Below are 26026 nucleotides of genomic sequence, written 5' to 3'. Positions count from 1 at the left end.
AGTTTACTAATGAGTTCTTAAAGGCAGCAGGACAAATATAAAATCTCATTGATTCCATAAGGTACTCTTGCAGGTTAGAACTGGCCTAGTGTAATACAGCATTTGGATTTCACTATGAGGCGTGTTTGAGACGATGCAGAGAAAAAAAATTGACGATCCTACATCCAATCTAAACCATTTTGTTGTAAACAAATTCAACTCTACGGCGCTCAAATTACGTATGTTCCTGTTACTCTTCCGTTCTTCACCGCGGAAAGCCCGCCCGTATGATTTTACTGGCCCAGCAGCTCTTTGCTGGAGCATAATCAGTTCCCAGCGGGGTGACTCCAGACAAACTTTTCACCACAGAAATGTTTTGGGCAGGGAAAGTTGTACTGGCTTCCAGGCTAGCATTTTTTTTTTGTTCTCTCTTTATTGATGCCAGCTGTCAGAGGAACAGTTTGGCATTTTAAAAATAATAAATCTTTTTAAGTGGTGTGTTTCAGCACCAGCTCCGCTCCAAATATCTGCATCTTCAAAATCCTGTTCCTGATGTCACATATCGGCGTCCTTTTCCAGTGTGTGGAGAGTTTGTGCTCATTTCACAAAATGTCGTGAGACAGTTGCATCGCTTTACCCCCATCATATGATTTCCAGTTATATTATTTGGAGAAAAGGCAATACTTTTTTTTTTAATCATGACATGGTTGAGCCATCAGGATCCACTCTGGGTGTGTTGAAGTGATATATAAGCCTAACGGTGAATAAATATGCAGCCACAGAGACTTGCCATTAACTACAGCTGATACTGCAAGCAGAGTCCACTTTTGATGTGGCGTACGTCCGTGAGAGAAATACTGTCATTGCACGGGTCCATTTGCTGATGTTTTGGTCCACTGTGTCCCTTCCTCTCTGCTGAATGGTGGGTGGTATTGTATGGTACTTTAAGTGTATTAACGTTCTGTATACTGGTGTAAATGTGGCATGGAAACCAACCCCTCTCTTGTGCCTCGGGTGCGTAAATTTGATCGTTATGTGATCTCAGTGTCTGGCTGCTTATTTGTGAGAAGTGTGATGCATCTCATGTGTTTCTGTAATTTATTAGTATTAATATTATTTCTGTTCTTTCGTTCTTTTGTCTGAAAAAATCAAGATTTCTGTTATTAAAAGTTACGACTTTTATTATACCTGTGCATTCCAGTCTCTCTATGTGCGCCGCTCCATATGAAAGGATCTGAACGTTCTTTTCTCCATTTATGGTCACTGCGAGAGAAACGTTGGCTCTTACTCCACTTTAAAAAAATTCCTGCTTGAAAAACGCAATTTTCAGAATATGTGGTGATAATCCTCAAATCCCTTCATCTTGGATTAGTACCCTATTTTATTCCTCTTGGCATGAGGCTCGGGCTGTTAAGAGCTGACTGGTAACACAAGGCCAGCAGAGAGAGAAACCTGCTGGACTCCCTGCGCCTCCTTTCATGTGCTGCCTACTTCATGTCAAGCTTTGAAATGAATTGCATTAAGCGATAATATGAAACACATTCAGTTGTGAATATGTCACAGCACGCGGCCGCTCACGTTATGACTTTTCAAACAATGCCATCATCACTCAGGCATTTCTGAGACTGCTCCATGTCGGAGTGTGCCTGCGAGATTCAGAATGTTTGGTTATCATTAAAGTATTACCCACGGCCTTAAGGAGAAAATAGCTTTGAGCTTGACACTGATCTCATTTATCAAGATGATTGACAGTATTTATGTGGGTAGTTTGTGGGTTTTTAAAGCTTTATTTCATTTATTTGCCTTTAACTCACACTCCTAACAGTACAAACTGCCGCGTCCCGTCAAAAGCTTACGAAACACCCCCAGATAAACATTGCTTGAAGCTTTAGTCTTGAGTAGGTGCTCAGAGAGACAGCAACTGATAGATAGATAGATCTATCCCGATCGAACTTCGGTGTCCAGTATCATCAGTGACCACAGTCCAGTTGGTTCCTCACAGGGAGGCGTTGTAGAGTCGTACGGCCATGTTAGCCGACCAGTCCAGTTTGTGATCCAGCTGTAGACCCAGATACTTATAGGCCTGACCCACCTCAGTGGGCAAATAAAGCTGCAGGTGGGGCCTGGACCTCCGGAAATCCACTACCATCTCTTTGGTTTTAGCTGTATTGATTGCAGTGTCGTCTGAGAGCTTCTGTACAAGAGGTATAAAATATGAATCCCACTGACAAAATCTGCACAGTGTCATAGGCACATAGAAGATGGATTAAGCCATTTACAGGCCTGTTTATGTCATAAAAACTACAAAACAGAGACACTGATCTAGTGTTCGTCAGTTTTTTGATTTTAAAGCCTGTCTTCTCAGCAGCTTTATGCAACAGCATTGTGAGTCTCTGTTCTCTAAACTCTGGGAACAAAGCTCCTGAAAATGTTTAATATGGTAGTCACCTATTAAAGTGGGTCTTTAGTCTGTAATAGGTTTCTATTATGTAATAACATGTAATACTTTGTTGAAGCCCCCTTTGATTTCGTTACCCTGTCTGTCTGTGTACGAGAATCAACTGGGCACACCTTGACTTGCCTCCTTTCAGACCTTTCAAATTGTGAGGGCGCCTCCCGCGCACGGCCCCTTTCTGCCGAAGTCAATCAATTTCTTGATGTGGATGCGTGCTTTGCGTCAATGTCATGCCCGAAGATAAAGGTTCTTTTTACTTTAAGCTTTCCCAAGACTCTCAGCCAAAACTGAATGGTACTTGGAGCAACTTGTGATTCCCTCCACCTTCAGTAAAGCCTCAGCTCCAGCTAGAAGAAAAGCAACCCCCGAAAGAATGATGCCTCCCCGTGGGTATGACGTTCTTTTCCTGATGTGTTGCTTTTGCACAAAACAGACCGCATTTTTTTTGCAAAACCTTGGATTGTTGGATTCGTCAGACATTTTTTCACATGGTTCTAAGAGACTGGATAGGTCCAGTTTTCTCTTTATGTTATCTGTTTTTGGAGGGGCATCCTGTTCTTGGCAATGTCAGCATTGTGCCATATTTCCTGCAGTTCTTGTTGACCGCTTTCATTATGTTCCACGGTATATCTAACATATATATCAGTGGCATTGTGTAGCAGGTACAAACATTTCGAGTTCTTCCTACCACCGCAGTTAAAATATGTGCGTTTGGGCTCTGTGTGTTTATCTGGGGTTGTAAATTTGCAACGATATGCAAAGCTGTAAAGACAAATTCCTGTATCTGCGACAGAGTGGCATCCAAATTTCTATATTTATTCCATATGGGAAGCTTGTAGCCTGCAGACCACCCTGGCTACTTTCATCAGCAGATGATTCAGGGAGTGATTCAGCGATGAAATGCTGTATTTATATAGCATTACATCACATTATCCTCCTCATGGAAATGCTCTTACGTTCAACTTATATTACTCTGTTTGGATTACCTGCCATGTTCACCAAGAACTCACCTCATATGTGCTGATTTACATTATCCGTAAAACGGGATAAAACTCTTAAAGCTTTCACGTCGCATCGCTCAACCTCTGACCCCTCCCGGCGTCCTGAACCCTTCGGAACTTCGGAAAACCTCACTGTTTGTTCAGATTTGGTTCCCGAACAGGGGACACGTGCTGCATACCAGACCAGCCTGATGGTTATCGGGTTATCCAGCGCGATTTCTTACATTCTTAAGGTGGAATGTCAGCTCAGTCATCTGCAGCAGGTCTCTGCCTGCCCCTGCAGCCCGCCGGTGCACCTCGGAGCATGTCGGCTCAGCGATCGCCATGCCCGCTGAACTGCGGGGGTGTGAATGCGGTCGGATGTTATCACAAAGTTCAGGTTTTAACCTCAGATGCCTTTAAGAACAGATACCAGAGAGTTGTTACACTCTCCCACAATGAAGCAGGAATACCAATAGGGGGCACTGTCCTCCAAAACAAATCCCATTTTTCTTCATGTCCATCCTCCTTCTTCCTCCCTGATGATCTTCTGTTATTTTAAATTCTTTTATTTATCCTTCCACGATCATGTCAACAGAATACCAGTATTCACCTTTACTCTTATTTCAGTATAACACAGTTTAATGCATTGTTAATATCCATTAGAGTCTGCAATACAGTACATGACACAATACAAATGACATACATATTAAAGCTGCACCAATAAATATTATTACAATAACAATAGGGAAAAGAAAGATGTGAAATATGTCTATATGTTTATTTGTCACTCATCCTTACTGATCTCATCAACCCTGCATCGTCCGACTAAACTCTGAATAACCCACTGTCAGCAGAACAAAGTTAGCAACTGCTTGAGGGATACAGGCAAACGTGCAATTAGTTTTTCTAGAGATCTGGTGGAAACCAGCACTGGCATTCTCTATGAATGCCTTCTCTATGAATGCCAGTGCAGCTCTCTATTGGTCAAATGCATGAAATCAATATTGCGCAGCCATAACATGTGAGGTTGTTCCAAAGAAATCGTTACAGCAGCTTCAGAGATGGACTTTCATGAGACAATAAATGTGAACAGGAATGATTAATACACTATACAGTGTATAGTATGTCACATTTGCGCACTAATAAAAATCTAGAAAGCGTGGAGTGACTCTGGACACTGCACATGGATGCTTCTACCAGTGTTTGGCAACGCTCTATGCCCTTTGATTATTTGTATTTTCTTGTGGAAGCCTGTGTTTAATTTCTGTGACTAAAAAAAGACCACTTCTATAGTTAACCTTCACCCTGTTATACCCCGCTTCATTTACATCCCAGAGCCTGCAGGTCTGTGCCGGCACCGGAGGTCTCGTCATTTAACTTGTGCGCTTGGGCACATACGCGTGGGTGGATCTCTGCGTGTGCGCCTATAAGTGTCTCGCGTGCTGCATGTGTGCGAGAAGCCCACTTGTCCCCCTCTCTAGCCTGCCTACTGTACAACGACGCCTTGGTCACCATAGCGAGTGTCTTTAAAACAAGGAAAGGCCTTGGTTGTCATGGGAACTGCAATGCTTCACAGAGCACAGATGGGCAAACAAAAAAAATAAATAAATAAAAAATGGTGGAAATCCTCTACTTTCTTTTATTCTCACCGCTCATGTTCCTGTTCACGAAAAAAGCGCGAGGACACTTCTTTGCGTGAATTGTAAACTACATTTATATCACACTTTCATCCAGACATACGTTAATACTGGCTCAGCCACCAGGTCTTGCCTGAGTATGTGATATCATGTGAGCCTCACGAGCTAAGGTAGGAACAGCCAACCGGGTTAACCTCCTGCTCGGGCCACGAGTTCACTTCCCTTATTACAACCTTTAATCTGATGTACTGTATTTCTTCTTTCAACTAAATGTTTAACATAATGCAGTCCAAGGGACGACCAGGCCTGAACCCAACACTGGCCATAAAATGTAATAACTTACATTATGGGGACTTGGCATGTACTCACAATGTGACTGTGTAAAGGGTATTATGTCCCACCAGCATCAGAATTCAAGCACCACGAGTGCTAGTTAAATGTGTTTGTACAGTTCAAATCATTTTAGAAACAGTGTATTGGTTAATTCACAGGAAACTCATCAGGTACCTTTCCTTCATACCCATTACCAATGGTGAAAAGGATGCTGGTTAGTCTGAACTTAAAGGGGAACTACTGTTTTTTTTACAACCTGAACCTTATTTCTGGCATAAAATATGGTCATTTACTCACCCATATAACTTTTATGTAATTTGTATTCCCTCGGGAGATAATTAGATCTGCGTATATCCATATAGTGGGAGTGACTGGGGCACCGAAACGCAGCCTCTAAATAACACATTATCTGCCTCAAAACTTGTTCATTTCACCAATATTTTGTTATTGTACGTTAGTGCTATTTCCCGTTGAGTCTGGAGTTAGCTGCTGTGTGCACCCGCAACAGTTGGCTTGTTTACCTGTAATTTGCCACTGCTATGGTTCGTCCACAACCTCAGAATCAGAAAAATAGGTCAATCTACAGACCCCGGATGATGATAACAGCTAACTCTGGACTCAACGGGGAATAGCACTAGCGTACGATAACAAAATATTGGTGAAATGAACGAGTTTCACCAAAGATAATGCATTATTTAGAGGCTGCGTTTCGGTGCCCCAATCACTCCCACTGCATGGATATACACCGCCAACAGCTGTTGGATGCACCTGGATGCCAGAATTGTTGGGGACAAGGAAAGGGGAAATCGGTTTATAGGTTTCCCAAAGATCCCGCGAGACATGAGAAGCAGGAAAATGGAGCGGTGGGATCCCTCAAGAAACGGATATAGCTTGTGTAGCGATCACTTCTATCAGGTACAGAATCCAGCGTTTTCCAAGTGGAATGTCTTGTTTATTTGGCATGTTTTTAGAACGATGTCCAACAGATTTCTTTTCATAAAGTCAAGTTAGGCTAATGTCTATAATATGGATTACAAAGGGGTGTTGCTCATTCAGCACTAAAACTACTCGCAATGAGAAAGAATTCAGAATTGAACAGTTACTTGCTATTAGTTAGTTACATTACTGCCATGAACCTCCTCAGAAAAAATCTTCAGTGTAGGTCATTAGCACAGTGGTTAGTTACATTATACTGCTGTTACAACAGCATATCTGTGATGAAGAAACACTTACCCCTCCACTGTTTTTAGCCAAACAAACAAACTCCAAAGTTGGACTGTGTCCATTTGTACCCCTCCAGGCTCTTGTTTCCTTTCAGTGACTCTCCGGAGTAGGACCAAGGAAAGTTAATGAGGTAGTTATATATATCCGGATACTGCAGGTCAGGAACATTGTCCACTCCGGCTGTTTCAGTGCTCGAAGAAAGCACACCTGGGGGCATGATAAGGGTCTGTGATATATAATCTGTTGAGTTTTGCCTTGTACTGGTCAATTTCTATCTGTTTAAAGTGCGCAGTAAACTCTGACGGCACGAAATCAGTGCTGGCGCCATTCATTTTTCCTCAGAGTTTTCCTGCCAATATTAGGATGTCAACAAAAAATGTCACGTGACGCCTAGAGCTCCATGTAACTACTTATGCATGACTAAATGTTATCTTCCTGTCCACTTGGTAATCCCCCAAAGTTCCAGTTTGGCCTCCACCGCCAAGTTGAAGACAGGTGTCATTCTCAACATGGTGACAAACAGTAAGCAAGTTCTGTCCACTACTCTTATAATTCTGACATTGCTCCTCTGAAAGAAATCTCTGTAGCGTTATTCAGGGTTTTTCATATGGTCCTCTCATGCCCCATTGGCAAATATTTGGCAGCCTGGATTCTGGTCCGTTGGCCAGTACAGTATAGATACCCAAAGTAGCCACACGCAATTAGTTATAGCCTAAACATTACACAATCTCGTTATTTCATGTGAAAGCTTTGCGCAAAGAATTTTGAAATCGATCATTGCTTTCCCGAACTGGATACTCCATGACATTTAAAAGAGTGATGAACCCGAGGCAAGGAAGTTTTTCTTGCTCCAACGCGGCCATGCTGCACGTCTCTTTGGAAATAAACTCCTCAAGTCTAACTTAAACACCGTGTCAGTGCATTACCAGCCCACTCAGGGAAGAAGTATGTGTTATTTGTAAGGGATTGGACAGAAGAGGAAAGAAGAGCTCTGGAGAACCGGCCTGTTTACAGAGGGAACGTTACCCCTCTCTGCACGTCTTTCATTTCCTCTGCTATGGAGATATCGTGCTCTCCTTTCCGTTTTTTTTTTTTCCACAGAACAACAACTCCGCCTTGTAAAGGAAAATTTCATCAAGTGGGTCTCAAGAACGTGCCAAATAAGTTCTTAAAAATAAACATGGCGTACATTTGCACATCCAGAATCACTTACTGACTTTATTGTGATTTATCTCTGCTCATCTACAATCAGTTATTAGCTGCAGTGTTTGTTTCTCCATCATTCTGTTATTCCACTAATTTTCCCCTTGATTGCATATCTAAACAGGATGTATGGGGACATCAGCATCTGCAAGGATATGGCAATTATTTTCGCTCTAAGGGCGTTTGTCTCCCTCCAGAAATATTAGCAGCATCAACACTGAGAGTCTTTCCAAGATGGCTTGCTGAATATTATTTTTTTTTTTTACAACACGCTGGAAGACAGGTAATAATAAACACAGCAATGATAAATGACAAAACAATCTCATCTCATCACATGATCTTCATCAGCGGATAATGCCGTCATTCGGAAAGAGTGAGCTGCAGCTCCCAAGGTCAAGGATGAACAACAAAACTCAGCCTCGGACAAATAAGACAAATCTCCACGCCTACGATTTCCTGACTCTGAGCTAGCCTCCTGATTAAGATCTAGGAGATTTCTTCGGGTTATCCATGAAATATTTCCGTGAACTGCGCACAAGCCAGCTCTATACTGCAGGATTTCAAAGAAGAAGACGGATCAATGTTGTCTGGAGCACACTAAATCTCTTCCACAGCTTTGGATTTCTTACTGGAGGGGGGAGAGAAGAGCAGCCAATCCTCCAGATGTTGTATCCTGCTCTAGTTTTGTCAAAATAATTAATTATTTGACGTGATTTTCAGTTCACAAATGCATATTTTTAAGTGCGTACTCTGTAGTAATTGCACGCAGAGCAAATACCGACAATGTCTCCCTTTATTTCTCTCCCTAACACATATTACACAGACCCTGACTCACGGGAGCCTGTTGAACCAGCTGCTCCCTCGAGACTGGCCTTCATAGAGCAACGAAGCGGCTGGCACACCCAGCTGGCCTGCTGGTGGCAGCTTGGGCGCTGGAGCATCACCCCTGGTGGCTGTTAGCGACAGTCTCTCAGAGTTTAGACCTACTGTAAATTGTGAGCTCCAGTCAGAAGATAGCCCAGATGGTGTGCCAGTGACTGACGAATGGCTTTGGTGGTCTAGTCCACTATGGTGAGGTGGTGGGTGGGTGAAAACATGGCAGATGGAAGGGGACCCACCAGGCTGACGTTCATATGATCAAACCTCCTCTAACCTAGATAAAAAACTAGGATAATCTAGGCTGGATCTGTTACATCTGAGCCAATTGCAATGGAAATGTTAGGAACCTCTGAAAAGGGATTCATTTATTTTAATTCAGAGCTACAGGCAGTTTAGCATTATCAAGTAACCCAAAGAAGCATGCCACTGGGTTAGGGTTAGGTAAAGGTATTTATACTTAAATGTAACAATTGAAGTATTTGTGTTACTGATTACTTGGCTAACTAGCTAAGGCTGCCAGATACTACTTGGTGTAACTTCAGGACTTCATCGTCACTTATTCACAACTCTGTCTCTCTATCTTCTCTTGCTATTGTAATCACATGACTGTTTCCGGCTTACCCATTCACATTTTGCCACAATCTCAATCAATTGTGACAATTTCATCCTTGTTTTCTAATTCAAACATGGTCCTCCTCTGCTGCTGTTAAATGTCATTTCAAAACTGCCATGGCCCTCCTCCACCCCGTGCTCCTCCAGCATGCAAAGCTCCAGCCTGCTCTTCTTCCTACCACCACCAGCATCTAGGCCAAGGATGGCGTCACCTTCATCCCCCTCTATGGCAATCTATGGGATCTCATTTGGTTTGTAGTCACCGGAGACTTTATTTTTCTGTTGCGCACGTGAGTAAAGTAAAATCTTTATTGTTTGTCCGGAACAAAATCTTTCCAGATTAAGCGAGCAGGGTTTGAGGTTCGTGGGAGCAAGAGGAAGCTGAGCTCCAATGAAATGTAAACTCGTACACATCGGTCACGCGTGCATTTACGACAAACGTTATTTTAATAAAACAGTATGGTTTGAGACTGAGCATTAATGTCTGACAAAGAAGTATGAGGAGCTGAGTGATGGCGTTAGCACCATACCAACACCAACAAACAGAGAAAGGAGTACCCCCACCCAACTGTCAAGCTGCTCCTGTTCATCAAAAGCAGCAGGTGGAAGATGTGAGTGGACTTCTGAAGAGTATAAATGCTTCTCTCCAGCAGGTGAAGGAGATGAGATTAAAGGTGGAGGAAGACTGGGCTGATCAGCGTGCTCGTGTTAAACTTTTGCTGTAGAAAGTAATATTTGAGGTGAGGAAATCATTTTTACTTGCCAAGCTTTGGTAATAATCATCAAATCATCTCATGTTTCACGCAGCAAGATCACCCCCTCTTTTACCTTCACTAATTAAAGTAGAAGTGTTTGGAGCTGAATCAGAGAAACACTGATCTCATGAGCTCTTTAAACTGCAGCAATGGGGAAACCTGAAATTGCCATTTTCTCTGTCTGGTCGGCTCTGCTGTTCCCTTCACTGGTTATTATGAGATTTTCGTCTCCTGTAATTATCTGCCAGATAGCTGGGCCACTCCTTTGTGCTTCACCCAAACTAAAGAAAGACATTTTTATTTGTGTGTTCTCTCTTTGAGCCTACAATCTATCCGAAGTAACACGGGGGTGTTTACTGGGAGGCACACTGTTGGAAGTGGGTAACCATTAACTTTGATTTTCTTTTCTACTATAGTGCATGTCAATGGAGACCCCAAATCCACCCGAACCTTTATATAAAGTAACTGCTAATGATTGATGAGGTGAGGAATGGCCTTGTCTTTTTTCTGCATTAGACTGTATATGGTCCATTATTCTAATCATAACTCAGTTGTATCCCAGGAGGTCTTCACTGCTCCTCTCCCTCATATGCGTATTTTAAATAATTTAATACAGAAGCCCTACAGAGCCATTCTATTAAAACACAAGGCAGATGGAAATAAAGATGTTTTTTTGGTGTTTCCTCTGACAAAAGTTTGACTGAGAATAGTTTTAGCATTGGTTAACTGATTCAAAATCACACATAAAAAGATTTGTGATTCTTATTTGATTGTGTTTATGAAGCTTCAGTGAAAGTTCAGCCATCTGTCCCCTCATGATCTGTTGCCCTCTGGCTAATGTTGGCTATCGCTGTACTTCCTTATCTCTCCTATTTTCCCAAGCTGTCAAAAGCAGTCCGTCCCCAGTTTCCACGTCACTGCTTTCACCCAGTGAGCTATTTGCCTGCTTTTTCCCGTGCTCGTCATTTCCCCTCCCTGTGCTTTAAATTCACTTTTATTCCGTCACTCTGTCTGCAAGCAGTCTGTTGAGCAATCCTCCTTTCCATCTCCACGGTCATCCTAAAAGTCTTCATTGGACGTGTCCTTCAGCCACCTGGCAACTTCATCTACTTCTCCGCCATCAGCGTCTACTCTGGGTTTCATGTTCCCATCCACCTTCATTGTTAGGGATTCACCTCTGTGACACAGTTGCTCTTCAGTTCAGAGTCCAAGTGTCAAAGTCTATCTAACAAGTTCATGATCCCTCAAGAAATGTTCACTCTTCGTATCGGTACTGTCGGCTGACCACGCAAAGTGACTGAAATATAGCTACACACGCCTTTTGGCTGTTAAACATTCCCTATTATGTAGAAAAGAACAATACTTTTGAATGCAATCTGACAGAAGGACCAAAATATCTGTAGCTGTGTAATTCCTAGGCCCTATTGGTCTGTGCGACATAAGCCCTTACGGTAATCTAGCAATGGCTCACTTCGTTTTTTTTTTGTTTTTTGTTTTTTTCCTTTTTGATGTGGCAGTTTACAAGTAAGCCCAAAGTGTTTGGGTGTACTTTTTTCTTTTCCTCTGACAGTTGAGAGTGATTACTGTTCAGTCACACAAAACGAAAAGGTCTGAGTTCAACTTCAACACCTCTACAAAATAGTGGCGTATTACCTGAGAAAGACAGTTGAACCAAAGGTTGCAATTGAGTTTCAAGAGGACACAAAGTGTATCTTAAGCCATTGCTCTGCCCATCTGGAGAATATGACGTGATGTGAAGTGACATTTGATTGGTAGTGATCCTGGTGCAGTGAAGGCATCTGTATCATAACGATTATGTCGTCAAATGTAACGGCACTAAGTGCTCCTTCCAAATATCACACACCCAGTGATGACATTTACATTGATGTCGACCATACATATGAATTTGTCAAGAGAAAAACTGGTGGGATATATCCATTTTATTTACAGGTGCACAGCTGATTGTTTTGATCCGACACATACATATATCACATTTGAACAATAACAGTATCTTCTACTGTAGACGCCTTTTGGTTTTGTACATTTCCAAGACACGTAAGTGCTTATGGCTATACACTACATTATACTCGCTGTAGTCAACAGTATTATTATTATTATAGCCATAGTACATCTGTAGAATGTGACATTGCTTCCCTTTGTGTGTTTAGAGAACCTGTGCTTTGGTTACTCGAGGAAAAGATCTTAGAGTTCCACGTGTCCTGGGCAGCCTGACAGTCCGTTGAGGAACAGCTAACGTCAGCAATACATAGTAGACTTCGTCACAAGGTTTGCTTTCAGGACAGACATCAACAATTCTTGAGATTTGCCTAGAACTGACATGGATGAACCACAGCAGATCTCTGATCTCAATTTTCTTTGACCAGTGCTGACAGAACAGTTACACACATTCGCCAAAGCACATTACAATATCCCTCTACAGACAAGATACAAGGAAGAAAACCTTGAAGAAAAGTCTTCCTTTGCAATAGCAATAAATTCTTGGATTCCCGGCATGCGTATTGGGACAGCTTGCATGCATCGTTTTCAGGCTTTCCTTTGCCTTATTTGATAAGTTGAGAGAGAGAGAGAGAGAGAGAGAGAGAGTTGGATAAAAGAACACTAGAAGGTAGTCAAGAACCTTGCCATTGTACCAGGTCAACAGTATCCAGAATTATTCTGATCCACTGAGGTTTCTATAAGACATCGTCCATCAACTGTCCCAAAGTGACAACATCATTTACTTCTTCTAAATGAAAGAGACACTGCACTTGAGGCAATGAGAAGAAGGATCAGAGAATAACAAAAGAATGAGTTCAGCTAAAATCAGTCATATTTGGTCCATTTTAGAAACAATAATTATCCAAAACATTTTTATAGTAAACTTTACTTTTTTTCGTTTTGTTCTTAAGACGGTAGTGTGGCTCATTCCTAGCTGCTGATCTTGGTCAGCATCTTGTTGATGGCCTGTTTGACGTGGGTGGTTGAGCTGCGGCGTCTGGCCTTGCCCTGGACGGCCTTGCGGCGTCTCACCTCCCGGCAGAGCTCGTGGAAAGCCTCGGCCACGGCGCCACCCTCGTCGGCACAGGCTGAACATTCGTAGAAGGCGCACGCCATTTCCGCGGCCAGGCGCTCTCCTTCCTCTGTGCCGACCTGCCGGACATGGTCCAGGTCAGACTTGTTGCCCACCAGAACCAGGGGGACGTTCTTTGGCTTCTTCACCTCCTCTAGGAGACTTCGGAGCGGCGCCACCTCCTCAAAGCTTCCCCGGTCTGTGATGTCGTATACGATGACGAATCCGTCGCCCCAACGCATGTGACCCTCCTTCTGCTGGATGTCCTCCTGAGATGAAGAGAAGAAATATGGTAAGAGGACTGCTAATCCCACCTTTTGAGTTAAAAGAGGAGATTGATACCAGTGTCCACAGAAAGTTGTTTGCAAAGCTAGCCGTGCTTTGTCTACGATTAATAATGTAACATCACCGCTAAAACGAACTGATTAAAACTAAAATGCTGCTCTTGTTGAGTCCATTTGGATCAGTTAAGGTAATGTTAAAGGGGTTTATGTGCCAATGTATTCCTTGTCTGGGAGCTTTGAACAAAACTAATGCCAGCTGTCCGTTGTTCCCAGTCTTTACAGTCTAATCTGTCTTTTGGCTGTGTTTACCAGCTTGTGTAAGTCCTTGGCCTCGCGCAAGCTCTCCCTCATGGTCAGAACCAGGCAATGCTCCCGTTAGACTGAAGGAAATTACCATCTCTAAGTACCTCCATTCATTCTCATATCCACTCCCAACAATCCTTCGAACACAACTGCTGTCACTGAGAGCTTTATTTCTATTCATTACCAAACTGTCATGTAGCATGCGTCAGCTAGATGTTGTTTTTTGTATCACCATCACATTCTACATGTACCCTTTAGACAGATGGATGTACAGTATCTATGACAGATGGATGTTTATCTCGTTCCTCCCGCTGCTCTCTTCTGTCTCGTTTTCTGTCTCTATTCGGCCTGCCTCAGGTAGATGGGTCCCTCCATATGAGCTATTTTTTTCTTGCCACCGTCGCCTTCCTGCTTGCTCTGGGGGTTTCACGTCAGGTTTTGTAAAGCATCTCCAGACAATTTGTACTGTTATTGAAAATAAATGTTGCTAAATAAATATGACTATAAATAAAATTGTATCGCATCTTATCGTAACGTATTGTATCGTTTTGTTTTGTATCGTATCGTTTCGTTTCGTACCATATCGTAAATAAATCTAAATAAAATCTATCGTATCGTATGGCTTCGTATCATTTTGTATCGTATCGTATCGTTTCGTATCGTATCGTATCGTATCGTATCATATCGTAAATAAATATAAATAAAATCGTATCGTATCGTTTTGTATAGTATCGTATCGTATCGTATTGTATCGTTTTGTATTGTTTTGTATCATATTGTTACGTTTTGTTTCATTTCATTTAGTTTTATATTGTATCGCATCGTATCAAATCGAATCGAGTTCAGTCGAATTGAACTGAATATTTCCAGCAGTGGGAGGGTGGAAACTCATATATCTGCATCAGAAACAAATAGAGAAGACATGCTTTCTGAACAAAGTTTTGTTTAAATATAATCATCACACATTTTCCTATTGGTTACCAGTACAAAATATAAAAGAAATATAACAGGCATGAAGAGCTTTAGAGGTGCTGCTAGATGTCAATCTCTTGTTTTATCTCTCTATAAGGCAACTTCCCAAAAAAATTAAAACAAAAACCACACATTTTTATGAAAAACGAGTCATGTGAAAAGCATGACGGTTTGCTGTCAAACACATATTTAAGTTTGTAAGTGTAAAACGTGTAGAAACGTATTTGTGTTCAGTCCCCAACTTTCTCTCTGCTCTCTCCCACACCTTCTTCAGCCATAAATTAAATCTATGGCCGTCTAAGGAATGCGTGCAGTCAAGCGTGCAAGCATGTGCTCCTAATTTGATCACGTCAAGGCAGAAACAGTCTGTTCAGTTGTTACAGGACCCGACTGGTCGAGTGGCAGACTTGAAATGATAACTTGACAAAAGGGAGGCATATGGATCCAGATCTCGTAGGTGTCCTGAGGACAGATGAGAAAGCTTCACGTTTGTGTACCTGACCGACATTTGAACCTGGAATTTATGAGCAATCAAGAAGATTCCACCGTCCCCTAAAATTTCTACGGTTAGCACAATGCTTTGATACAATCAGGGGAGGCCTGACATCTACTGCAGCCACGTCTGGAAACATTCAGGCCTCATCCTAATGTCATCTGAAAATAGACTACAATGTAATGAGAGAGAGATGACTTGGCTGAGGTGTCGCTGGGGAAATCAGCCGCCAGCAGAACACCTACGCAGCACTGCAGCACATTTATCTCTCCGGGCCCAGGACTTACGCAAGCTCTCCCTCATGGTCAGAACCTGGCAACGCTCCTGTTAGACGCAGGAAATGACCGTCTTTATGTGCCATTCATTCTCGTAGCCACCTCAACAATTCTTCGAATATCTCCGAGAAAGGCCGCAGTGGGAGGATGACAATGCATTTGGAGCTTATCCACATCAGAAACAAGTGGAAAAAAACACACAAAATGACTTTTATTTTGATTCCAAATGTTCTTTTCTTTCCTCTGCTATTAAGTAGTTTATTACAAATTTAGCCCATCAAAAAGGACTAAGAATAAATGAACAATTACACCAGTGATGCAACACCATTTGTCTGTAAGGCATTTGCACACCAAGTTTCACAATGTTGCGTGAAACTCAATTAAAACCCTATTAATTAATATTTTGTGAGTTTTCCTGCATCCACTTAAACCTTTTTGACCACTCAGAGCCTCTGTACATGCAACTGTTAAACGTCATGCAAAACAGCTCCTGTTAAACTACGTTCGCACTGGCGGCCGCCCTTCAGGATCAACTGGATCACTGAAATCGATCTTCTTTTTAAAGCGTGGTTCCAGTATGGCAAGCAGCGTATCAAAGTGGACCACTGACATTGTGAAACAGCACCAGAAACGATCAGGATTACTCCTTTATACCTCCTTTCACTTGGCATTTGAAACTGTTTTTCCTACTTAGAACAAGTGAGAGAACTACAAAATCATCTACAGACTCATCGTTCCAGAGGATTACTGTTTTTATGGGATGACTGATGATGAATGCGAGTTGGATCGCTGCCTCACCTGCCCCGCAGTGTCCAGAATCTCCATGGTGACGACCTCATCATCGATGTTGGCTTGGTGGCGATATGTTGATTCTGCAAGACACAAAGCAGTTCTCAGAAATTCGGTCCGGTGTGAATCATCATTTGATTATACATTAGAGTCGAACTTGTTTCAGTGTGTGACTGAAGCACCAAATTACACATCACTATGAAAGTGAGCAGACGAAAAGTGATCTGTACGGCAGTGGCAAATGTAATTCCGCCTACCATTCTTTTGAGTATTGCACATAAAACCGATCATTACTGTGTGCCTAACACTTTTCCTTTTTAAACCGCCACTTCCTGTCTAATCCTCTTTAATATTAAAAATATCCTGTGGGCAAGATTTTCACAAAACCTGCCTAAATGATGCATGTAATTGCTTCAGTACATCTACTGCGCCGTAAAACTGACTGGCCTGAAAAGAAGAATCAGAAATGGATGGAGCAATCTTTCATGTTAGCCACGGACCGGTTTTCTTTGAACAACAGGATAACAGCTTCTTATTCCTGCCACAAGAACACAGGTGTGAACTGTGAACTTTCATTCCACCACCAGAAGACAAGCGCGTGAGTTATCTGCCTGAATTGCCCCCTTGTAAAAAATCCCATCTGTGTAAACACCTCCCAATGAGCGCCGGACACGCTGAAATTCGCCGGACACCTCTGCTGGATTTTGCCATCCTCTCTACCAGAGAGCTTGAGTCGGCTCCTTCTTAACGACTTTTTGTGAATCCAATCTGACAATTACGTTCAGACTGTGACTAATGCCCTGCCTGCTCTGCTGCTCCTCCTTGATGCATGGCTCTTTTGAAAAGGGAAAATAGTTGAAAGGTTTTGTTCCATTCCGGCATAAGAAGTCAATTAATCTGTCCTTTTTAATATCAATATTTTTTTTATGAGCAGGGTGATTATTAGGGCTGGCAGATTGATGGCAAAGTTAAGGTTATGGAAACCTTTTTGTCCACGAGTTTCAGTGGACAGACAAACCCAGAAAATTCTCCTTTGACTAGCCTCCTAGAAACCCTCTGCTCAGATGTCTTACCTATTTCCTGCGTAGCAGTGATTTCAATGAAAGTAAATGTTGACCGACAACTATTAACTTCAACATGAGTAGCTCAGTTCCTGTCACCATTGTGTGACACAGCTGATTAGCATTTTAGCTTACACAGTAGTAGCCCGCTGCAGCGTAGGCTCTGTATGGATTTGTTGGGGGAATGTAGCCCGGGCTTTAGTGTGTTAACACAAAGGAAAACTTGAGAAGGTGAAAGATTCTGTGAGCGCTGGACAAGAGGGCTGGCACACTGGTATACAGCTGATGGTTTTCTGCCCAAAAGCTGTTCAAAAACTGCCAATAACACCAACAAAACCTCCCAAAATAGACGTACAGCAACAAATTGCATGTCCACTGTGTGGTCCAGTGATAGGCAGATGGAGTACTTCTCTACTCTTTGGAAATAGGCGCCAGCAGTTCACATTCAGTGATCTCGAGCAAAAATAACTAGAAAGAATGATCCAAAACCAGCCCTAATTTTGTTCACCCACCCAATTCTAAAAAAAATAAAATAAATCAAAATTGCCCAGTTAGGCGTGAAACCTCCCATTTGTTACTAATCCATTTGATTTTTTTAAATTTTATTTATGTTTATACAATGTCAACTTCTTTATGGTCAAACATAGCATCTGGTTGGATAACGTCATCAGTCACAGTTCTGTGCCAACGTCTTAGGATCTCTGCAAACTCCAGGCTACCTTGTAGTCTTAGCGTTAGCATAATTGCTAAATTAATCAGACGACATTAAATAATAAATAGAAATAAAAAGACTTTTCCCAAGCTCCAATCTATAAACCTGACGTCACAATAAACTAACTCAACTTGAACTCCCAACCTTAATTTCAAACAAAGTCTACAGATGTTAAAAGCGCTCTGTCTGTTTTCCTTCCTAACCGTTTGAATATGGAGTTTAGCTGTTATCAGTTTAGTGATGAGCTCAAAATCTCAAACAATGATGCAGAAGTTCTCAGATGCCAGAAAAATCTCCAGATTCCCAGCGACAAGAGAGTTTAAAATGGCAGGTCCTGCGTGCCCACCCTGCTGTGTCCCAGGTGCACTCCCCTCTCCTGGGGGACAAACTGCGTCCTTTGACGTAAATGAGATGCAACAGAGAGCCAGAGGCGGAAGTAGCCCGTACATCTGTTTGGCTGGAGGCATGGGGAGCATCTCTAAAGAGAACCAGAGTCTCACACTGTGACTCGTGGGACGGCCTATTTCAGGAGCCGTCACTCTGTCAGCTGCAACATTAACCAATCTGTCCCCTTCCGCCACCACCACCACCCCCCCGGTGTATTCGTGGCTAAATGCACTGACAGGAGGCAGGGTTGAAATGATTTAAGTGGCCCCGCCATCCTCTCCAGAGGTCTTGGAAAGAAACAAAAACAGTCATTTCCTGACAGCAGTCAATTCACCTCTCATAACTTAAAACCCCTCACTGCCTGAAGGCTGCGCTGGCAAAGACAGAAAGGGAAAGTGTCAGCGCGGATTCCAAGTGTCAAAATGGATCGGAGAAAAATCCAGCTTGTTGGTAAAGCTTGTCAATGCCTGCTTCCACAGCCTTCTCAAAAAATTAAAATCACCGTATTGTATTACCAAAATGTTCGCGCACGGTTCATGTTGTTGTAATGTCACACCACAGACAAAGTAGCACGCCCTTTTTGTGCGAGCCAAAGCAGATTAGATTCTATAACTGGATGGTGTACAGAGACAGAAATAATTATTTCTAGGCTGTGTGCAGCCTGGACAGCTACCATTCCCCCATAGTGCTACAGGGAATGAGATCCAACTTGTCATCTTGTGTTGTCTGCGCATACTTGCAGCATCTGCTAGTACCAGAAGAGCATACGAAGTCAACAGATGGACACAGAAGTAGAGATTTAATAATAATTGCCCAGAATTTATGTTTTTTTTTTTGTTTTTTTTGTATTACTTATAATGATGTACTCAGAATGTAAGTCGCCCTTTCATAAAAGGTGAAAATGTGAGGACGGATTATGACTGGCTGCCTTTTTAGCTGTCAGTGACACTGTAAATATAATCTGTAAGACATCACCACTCATAAGTTAAGCAGCTAAACCGAGAAATCAACCAGCCAAACCAAGCAAATACGTTAACGGCCGAGATTTCTTTTATTTGTTTTTACCGTTACCTAGGCATCACAAAATAACGATCCTGTGGCGCTAGTGCTTAAGCAGAAAAGATGGGAGTTGGTCAACCTCTCGTCTTTGGCTACTCCAATAAAATGCTGTCTGCAGCAAACAAAACTAAACATTTATACCTTGACTTACTGTCAGTAAATAACACAAGATTCTTGCACAGAAATGCCAAAATAGGTTTGAGGTAACACTGGCTGCATTTACATAAACACTGTGCAAATCTTCCAGTAATGACCAGAATAATAGCGGAATCAGGGTTGAAATGCTTCAGCAGAATGGCCTAATCAGACCTGATGAGAGGGGTGGCGTAAATTATTGCTAATCACTTGAATAGGAAAGCACTGGCACCCGTAAACGACGTCAGCGCTTGATCTGATTGTTACTCTCCGAGTGGGGCGGATCGGCGGTTACCAGAAAACTGGTTGATCGGGAAAGTGTTTCAGAATTTGAATGACGCCAGTTCGATGAAAACATGGGTCAGTTTCTATCATTTTTCTCTACTGGCTGAATTCAGTGTCATTAATAAAGCTGGGAAAAATCTAATCTTTCAACATTATATTATTTCAGATGTTCAGGGGCATGTAAATATCTTATTAGGTCATTTTGTTTAGCATCACTTGAGTCAGTTCATCCACTCCCAAAGAGGTTAGACAGTCTACTTGAGCCATCTGATGTGCTTTGGAAGTGAAGAAGACCCCTCTGCTCGGCAGTCGTGCAAACTATAGATGAGTACGTGCTTGATCATCTGCTTTGTACTTAGCTTCGAGTGAAATGAAACAGAGACCAAACTCTCCGTGACTCATAATTGCCTGTTCCCATGCAGGAAGGACTCCATCCTACAGCAGGCCTGTGAGCAGCGGTGATCGCTCACTGTCGGAAAGAACATCCGAGCTTGTTTATTTATTTTATGCAAATAAATAGGAGGATAATAAATGGAGACGAATGGTGAGCTATGTTCGCTGGAAGGCTTATTGAGACAGATGACGTGCGGCCCACCTTCTGCCAGTAATCCCATTTTTCTGAAACTGACGCTCTCGCACGTACGCCCCCTCTACCTGTGTGGTGTGCCCATAATAGCATTTTAATAACGTTTCAACCACTTCACGGGTAATTTGATGCGGGCAGTCTGATTGTTCACAGGCGCCCTTTAACGGCGCTGCAGTTCACATTATGGACCTCAAGGTGCGAGGCCGTGACGCAGACTCTCGTGGTAAACAAGGAGGCGGATGTTACCTCCGTTTTCTTGATTTCTAAACCGTGTACACCTCTTCGGTGTTTGAGCAGAAGACATTTAGTATGAAACTGATACCTAAAGAAGCATTAGATTACCAAAAAAAAAAAAAGCCATCTGGGGCGGTAGTGTTGTGCTAAATTATGAGGCAGGAAATTGTTGGCACCTGAGCTCTAACCAAATCAATCACATCCAAATTTAGAATGTTCTTATTGAAACATCTCAACAACCTCCAAGACAAGTGGCGTGACGTGACGCAGAAGGCGGTAAAGGCAATATGACTGTAATTATCCTGCTGTTACATTAACATCGATTAAACATGTTCCAGAGTGCGGCCGGCTAAGGTGGTCATCGCCCGCTGATGCTCATAATTTCACCCTAACCAGACGCGCTGTTGAAAAGAGCACCACGTGAACAACTGGCATTGTATGGCCCGGGAAATGAAAGGCACGGTAAGCGGGAGGAGCTGCGCGCCCTATAATTACGGCGCGCTGAATTGGTTCAATCAGCGTCCGGGTATGAAAAGGCCAGTTCTATATTATGCGCTAGATGATGAGGGAGGAGGAAAGCGTTAAACCAGCGTGAATCACCTGTCATTATCTAACTTCTCATTTATATTTTACATTTTCTTTTTTTAATTCTGATACTGCTGGTAATTTCCAGGCACCTTTTTTACTCTTCAGAGAAGATAATTATATTTGTGTTGCACACAAAGAACTGAGGAATTAGTAACAAGTCATCATTTTGGGGAAAACTACTTGTTTGCTTTCTCGGATGAAAACATTGACGCCGCTCTCATATCTGTATGCCAAATATATATATATAAAAATTACAGCCTGCAGCCTGTTAGCTAAAAATTTGTATGATTTACGAAGGCATCTAATACTTAAAATATTATCTGAATCCAAATTCTAGGAGGTCACAGGGTCAGCTACAGGCTAGCTGTCTGTGTATGTGTTTAGCCTGATTTGTTGGTCCGGTACATAACCTGATTACTGTATCATTGTGAGGATCACAGCACAGAAAAACATGGGGGCTCCCTTGAAGGCTGGCTGTGATTTTTATCTTTGCAGCAAAGTATAGCAGCTACAGATCGGGCTGTAGCACCGTGCCGTGATTATTCCTGAGGTGTGCCAAGCGCTACAGGAATTAGCCTGAAGCCGGAGCCTGTTGCCCTCCCATCCCAAGCACAGTGACTGGACATTTCTAGATAATTTGGAACTATTTATTAGTGGCCATATCCTTGTTCTAGTGGGGTTTTAATTATAACGCATTAAGCTGTGAATAAGAGTGAATCTGCTCTGTGGCTGTCATGGCACATGCTTGCACTGCGCTGCGTTTGCGCGGACCGAAAAAGGGCTGCACATGGATCGTGCAGGGGGAATGTCTTTTACACTTTTTATTCGACATAACGTGTAACTTACTAAACTTTAGAGGCAGCAGGAGGTTTTCATAGCTGTCAGATTGCCCCTTTCCAGTCTTAATGTGTAGTATTTTACATCACTTTAACTTTGACAAGAGTAGGAAAATGTAATAGCATTGACTGTTGTACCAATGGTTTTAAAAGAGGATAATTCTCATTATTAATATTATTATTTTTCTCAAATACAAAAGACATTTGTCTTACCAAGTGTTGGATCATACTCCCAGATGAAGCGTCTGGTCAGCAATCTCACCACCAAAGCTGCAAAGACCAAGAGGTGAAGATGTGTTAAGCACTGAAAAGAAGACAAAAGAAACTGAGCAGGTTTGTAGTTTCATTTTCAGGATTTAGATTTTGTTTTTACTGCATATTGTGTCTCAGACGTTGAACTTAGTGGATTTAAAATCCACTTGAAACCATCAGTTCTTGTGTTGATTACCAGGCTCGCGGCCCTAATATGCACATCGACCGATGACGTGACTACTCCAACAACTAATCAGCTGTAGATAACCCACCAAGAGGCCCGAAGAGCCAAAGCACTCTAATATTCTTCTTGTCTAAATGCTAATACCTATTTGAGCAGTACCAGATGATCACATCCAAACAACCTTCAGCATGAACCGTCGGCTCTCAGAGTTCCTCGTCGGCTTCTTCTCCTCTTACACGGGATGGTTAGTTTGCCCGTTACAGCATCAGCCTTTCTCAAACCTAAAAAGACTCAATATCCCCCAGCGCACCAGTGAGTCACCGCCTTAATGGTTTACCATCAACAAGTAATCTGCCTCACGGAAACAGTGATCTGCTTCGTTCAGACAGAATTAGAAGGCCATTATCTGCGCGCCGCACGGAGACACAAGCCAAACAGTTTGTGTGTTGTTTGTCGGAGAGAAAGTATACCTGTAAACACCAATTTAGCACGTGACAATCTGAACACGGCAACATTTCTGCTTTTGGTTCAGTTAATGGGTTGTGCGGTGCCATTGAGAATGTCAGAATATCACAAAGGTGCACGGCAAATGGAGATCTTTATGTTCATCCTGGAGAAAGTGCATCAGAAACCCGTCATTGTGGTTATTATAAATATTCGCCTTTTTTGGTGAGCGAGAGAGAGAGATGAAAAGATTTTTGTCGAGAGTCAGAAGAAAAGACTGAGTCATGTCTATTTGTGTGAGAAACACGGAGCAAGACCCAAGAAGGTGATTACCTTGGCTTAGCATTAAACCTGAAAGCAGGGGTAAACATATTGCCTGGCTCGGTACTGTCTCCATTTCTCCACACAATGAACTAATTCCATATAACATATGACTCAGCAGCCATTTAGAAACAAGATGGAAAAGAGGAACATTTTGAAGTTTCCTTTCTCTCATTACGTTGCGCACCCATTTGCCCCAAACCAAGCTAACTGTTATATGCTAACACAAAGGTGGAATTTAAATTTTTTGTACTGCGATAAACGGTCGGCAGCCGAGCTGAGAAAGACGGCAAGCACCGGTGGGGATGCAGGTTCAGGTCAGGTGTTACAGGTGAACCAGCCAACAGAGGTGAAGCTGTGTTAACTATTTGCGACGTGATGCTGTGGTGAAGGTGTGGACGTGGTGGCAATCACCTGCATCTTAACAAAACCTGAACACAGCAAGGACCACAGTCACCCTGTGATACTGACAGCAAAAGCTGGACAAGATGCATATGTCTGACTTATTGTCCTGCCCATTTGCTAAGAGAGGCCCATTATCCACTTGCTGCTGGCTTGTACAAACCGAATTTTAAGCCTCTTCTTTGTCTTCACATTGGTTTCTTTGATGTTCAACCAAGTTAGACCAAAGACAAATGATTATTACAACATGGAGCTTAGAAGACAGAAGAATTATTTGAAAGTAGAATAACCGGTGGCTCGGTCAGTGTGCGATTTTATCACTGTTTTATAATAACGAACAGTAGCAGCATACCACCCCTGTAAACTGTTGAGAAGGTACACAACATTGCCACACAAGCCTCACGTCCACACCTTCAGTCAACTTCACCGTAGGAGCTGTCATGTGCCCGAGTGATTCCCAATAGTACTGAGTGCTCCTCTTGAGTCCTGGAGGGTATCCGTGTCCTCATGTCAACTTGCCGAGCTGCTGCTTGTGGGAGAGAGACAATTGGGAAACATCGTTGCCTTTGAAATGTGTCTCTGACTGGGTTAAAAAGGCATCTCAGCCTGGACCGTTTGCCAATTAACCGCCGCAAAGAAAGGGAAGAAAAACCTGAGTGTCTCTGCCACGTTTCATTACGCTCCTAAAGAAGTCGAGTCCAGCCTTTGAGCTCAGGACGGCGGCTGACGACTGATTTGTATGACACGTTGTAACTAACACATATGAAGTAGTGCCTCTTTTTATTAGCCAAGCTGGTTGAGCACTTCATCATACCTGTCTTGCTGAATTTCTTCCTCGCTAACCCTCATCCCCCTTTCTAACCTAAGCACCCTCCGAGTGTTTTCATGCGAAGGAAGCCTGTGTCGTGCAACTTCCAATTATCCCCCGAGCGCGCTGAGAGCAGAATAACAACAGATTCATTTATCATGCTGCTGATGAGCCACACTGATGTGCGTGTTTCTCCTCTGGACCAGTTTACTTTTCTTGTTTGACCCCGAATTTCCCACTGAGGCTGTTTTGCGGCGCCCGGGCTACAGCGGCCCGGATTCCAGGTAGACAGTACAACCAATGGGGTGTGAAGTCCTTTCCTCATTAGAGGTAACTCGATCTCCTGCTTTTCACTGCCAATGGAAAGAAATGTACACATGGCAAAGAGGAGCCTTTGTTAGCATGCATCAGTACGAACGTTTTGGCCCAGATTTGCAAGGAGGATTGCAAAAAGAATAATGTTCCTTGTATCAGCAAGCTGACCAGATCACAAAGGCAGGCGATTCAGTGACTGTGTGCGCAGAGATGAAAGCTGATAACAGTAAAAGAAAAAGAAAAAAAAATTCCCCCTGTCACACGATGCTGCTGTGGAAGCACATATTTAGTTGTTCCATTTTTCATTTTGATTTAAGGACTACATGAATAAAAATTACAGTTGTACAAATGCTTTCAATGCACTCAGTTAATTTGCACAAAAATTATTACCATTACATTCCTCTGCCATGGTTCTCCAGATATAATAAAGGTAGAAGTCTCTGAAGGGATTTCATAATATTAAGTGTATTTTTTAGCCAAAACTATGATTCAAATAACTAATTTATAGATTGATGTATCCTGTTTTCTTCAAAGACTATTTGTTTAAAGGGGTGCAGAGCAACGATAGAGAGCATTGTTAAATGGTGCAACGAACAAATCACCTGAAGCTCACTATCAGTAAAACAAATCAATTTGTAGAAAACAGGAGGCTTTCAGCCCTAATTATCATCCTGGAAGGGGATGTAATGAGGACAGACTGCTTTTGAGGATTGTGTGAAATTCTGTAATGTGAATTCCTGCTTATTATAATAAAAATAAAACCTAGGGCTCTTGCAGCTAAGTCACAATCCCAAATGTTTCACTTGGATAGGCTCGAGCGACTTGAATTCCCCTCAGCTCTGCAGATTAGACTACTGGTTTTAATTTTAAATCGTTTTGGTTTGGACTCTACGCTCTTATTGCGCTAGTGTCCTGCTCCAACCGGAGAACAAAACCATCTGTAAACAACACACACAACACCAAAAAGCAAACAAAGTTAGCAAAAAGACAGTGGTGGAAATCGTAGACTGTATAAAGGTGTTTAGTGGATCAGCTCCTCAAAAGTGAAGCCAAAGCAAGTAGAGCTCCCCCTGGTGGCTGGCTGCAGCATAGGTCATAAACTCCACCCCCTCCATGTTAGCGGATGGGACTTGGGCCAAACTAAAACACTAAAATACATGTCAAATAATGA

General features: G+C 42.5%; 1 protein-coding gene across 1 annotated transcript in view; it reads right to left on the bottom strand.

Annotated features, from left to right (window-relative positions):
* Positions 1-11990: 11990 nt before the first annotated feature.
* rerg (RAS-like, estrogen-regulated, growth inhibitor) overlaps positions 11991-26026 on the bottom strand; it is a 42349-nt gene continuing 28313 nt past the window's right edge. The window contains exons 3-5 of the mRNA XM_084573902.1: positions 22343-22399; positions 16256-16329; positions 11991-13399 (exon numbers count right to left, since the gene is read on the bottom strand). Coding sequence (XP_084430028.1) covers positions 12989-13399; positions 16256-16329; positions 22343-22399 — 542 coding nt within the window. The 3' untranslated portion in view covers positions 11991-12988. The remainder of the gene's footprint in view (positions 13400-16255; positions 16330-22342; positions 22400-26026) is intronic.

The sequence above is a fragment of the Chelon labrosus genome (genome assembly GCF_963514085.1).
Source record: "Chelon labrosus genome assembly, chromosome: 23".
Lineage (NCBI taxonomy): Eukaryota > Metazoa > Chordata > Actinopteri > Mugiliformes > Mugilidae > Chelon > Chelon labrosus.
This window is presented reverse-complemented; position numbering and strand designations above follow the sequence as displayed.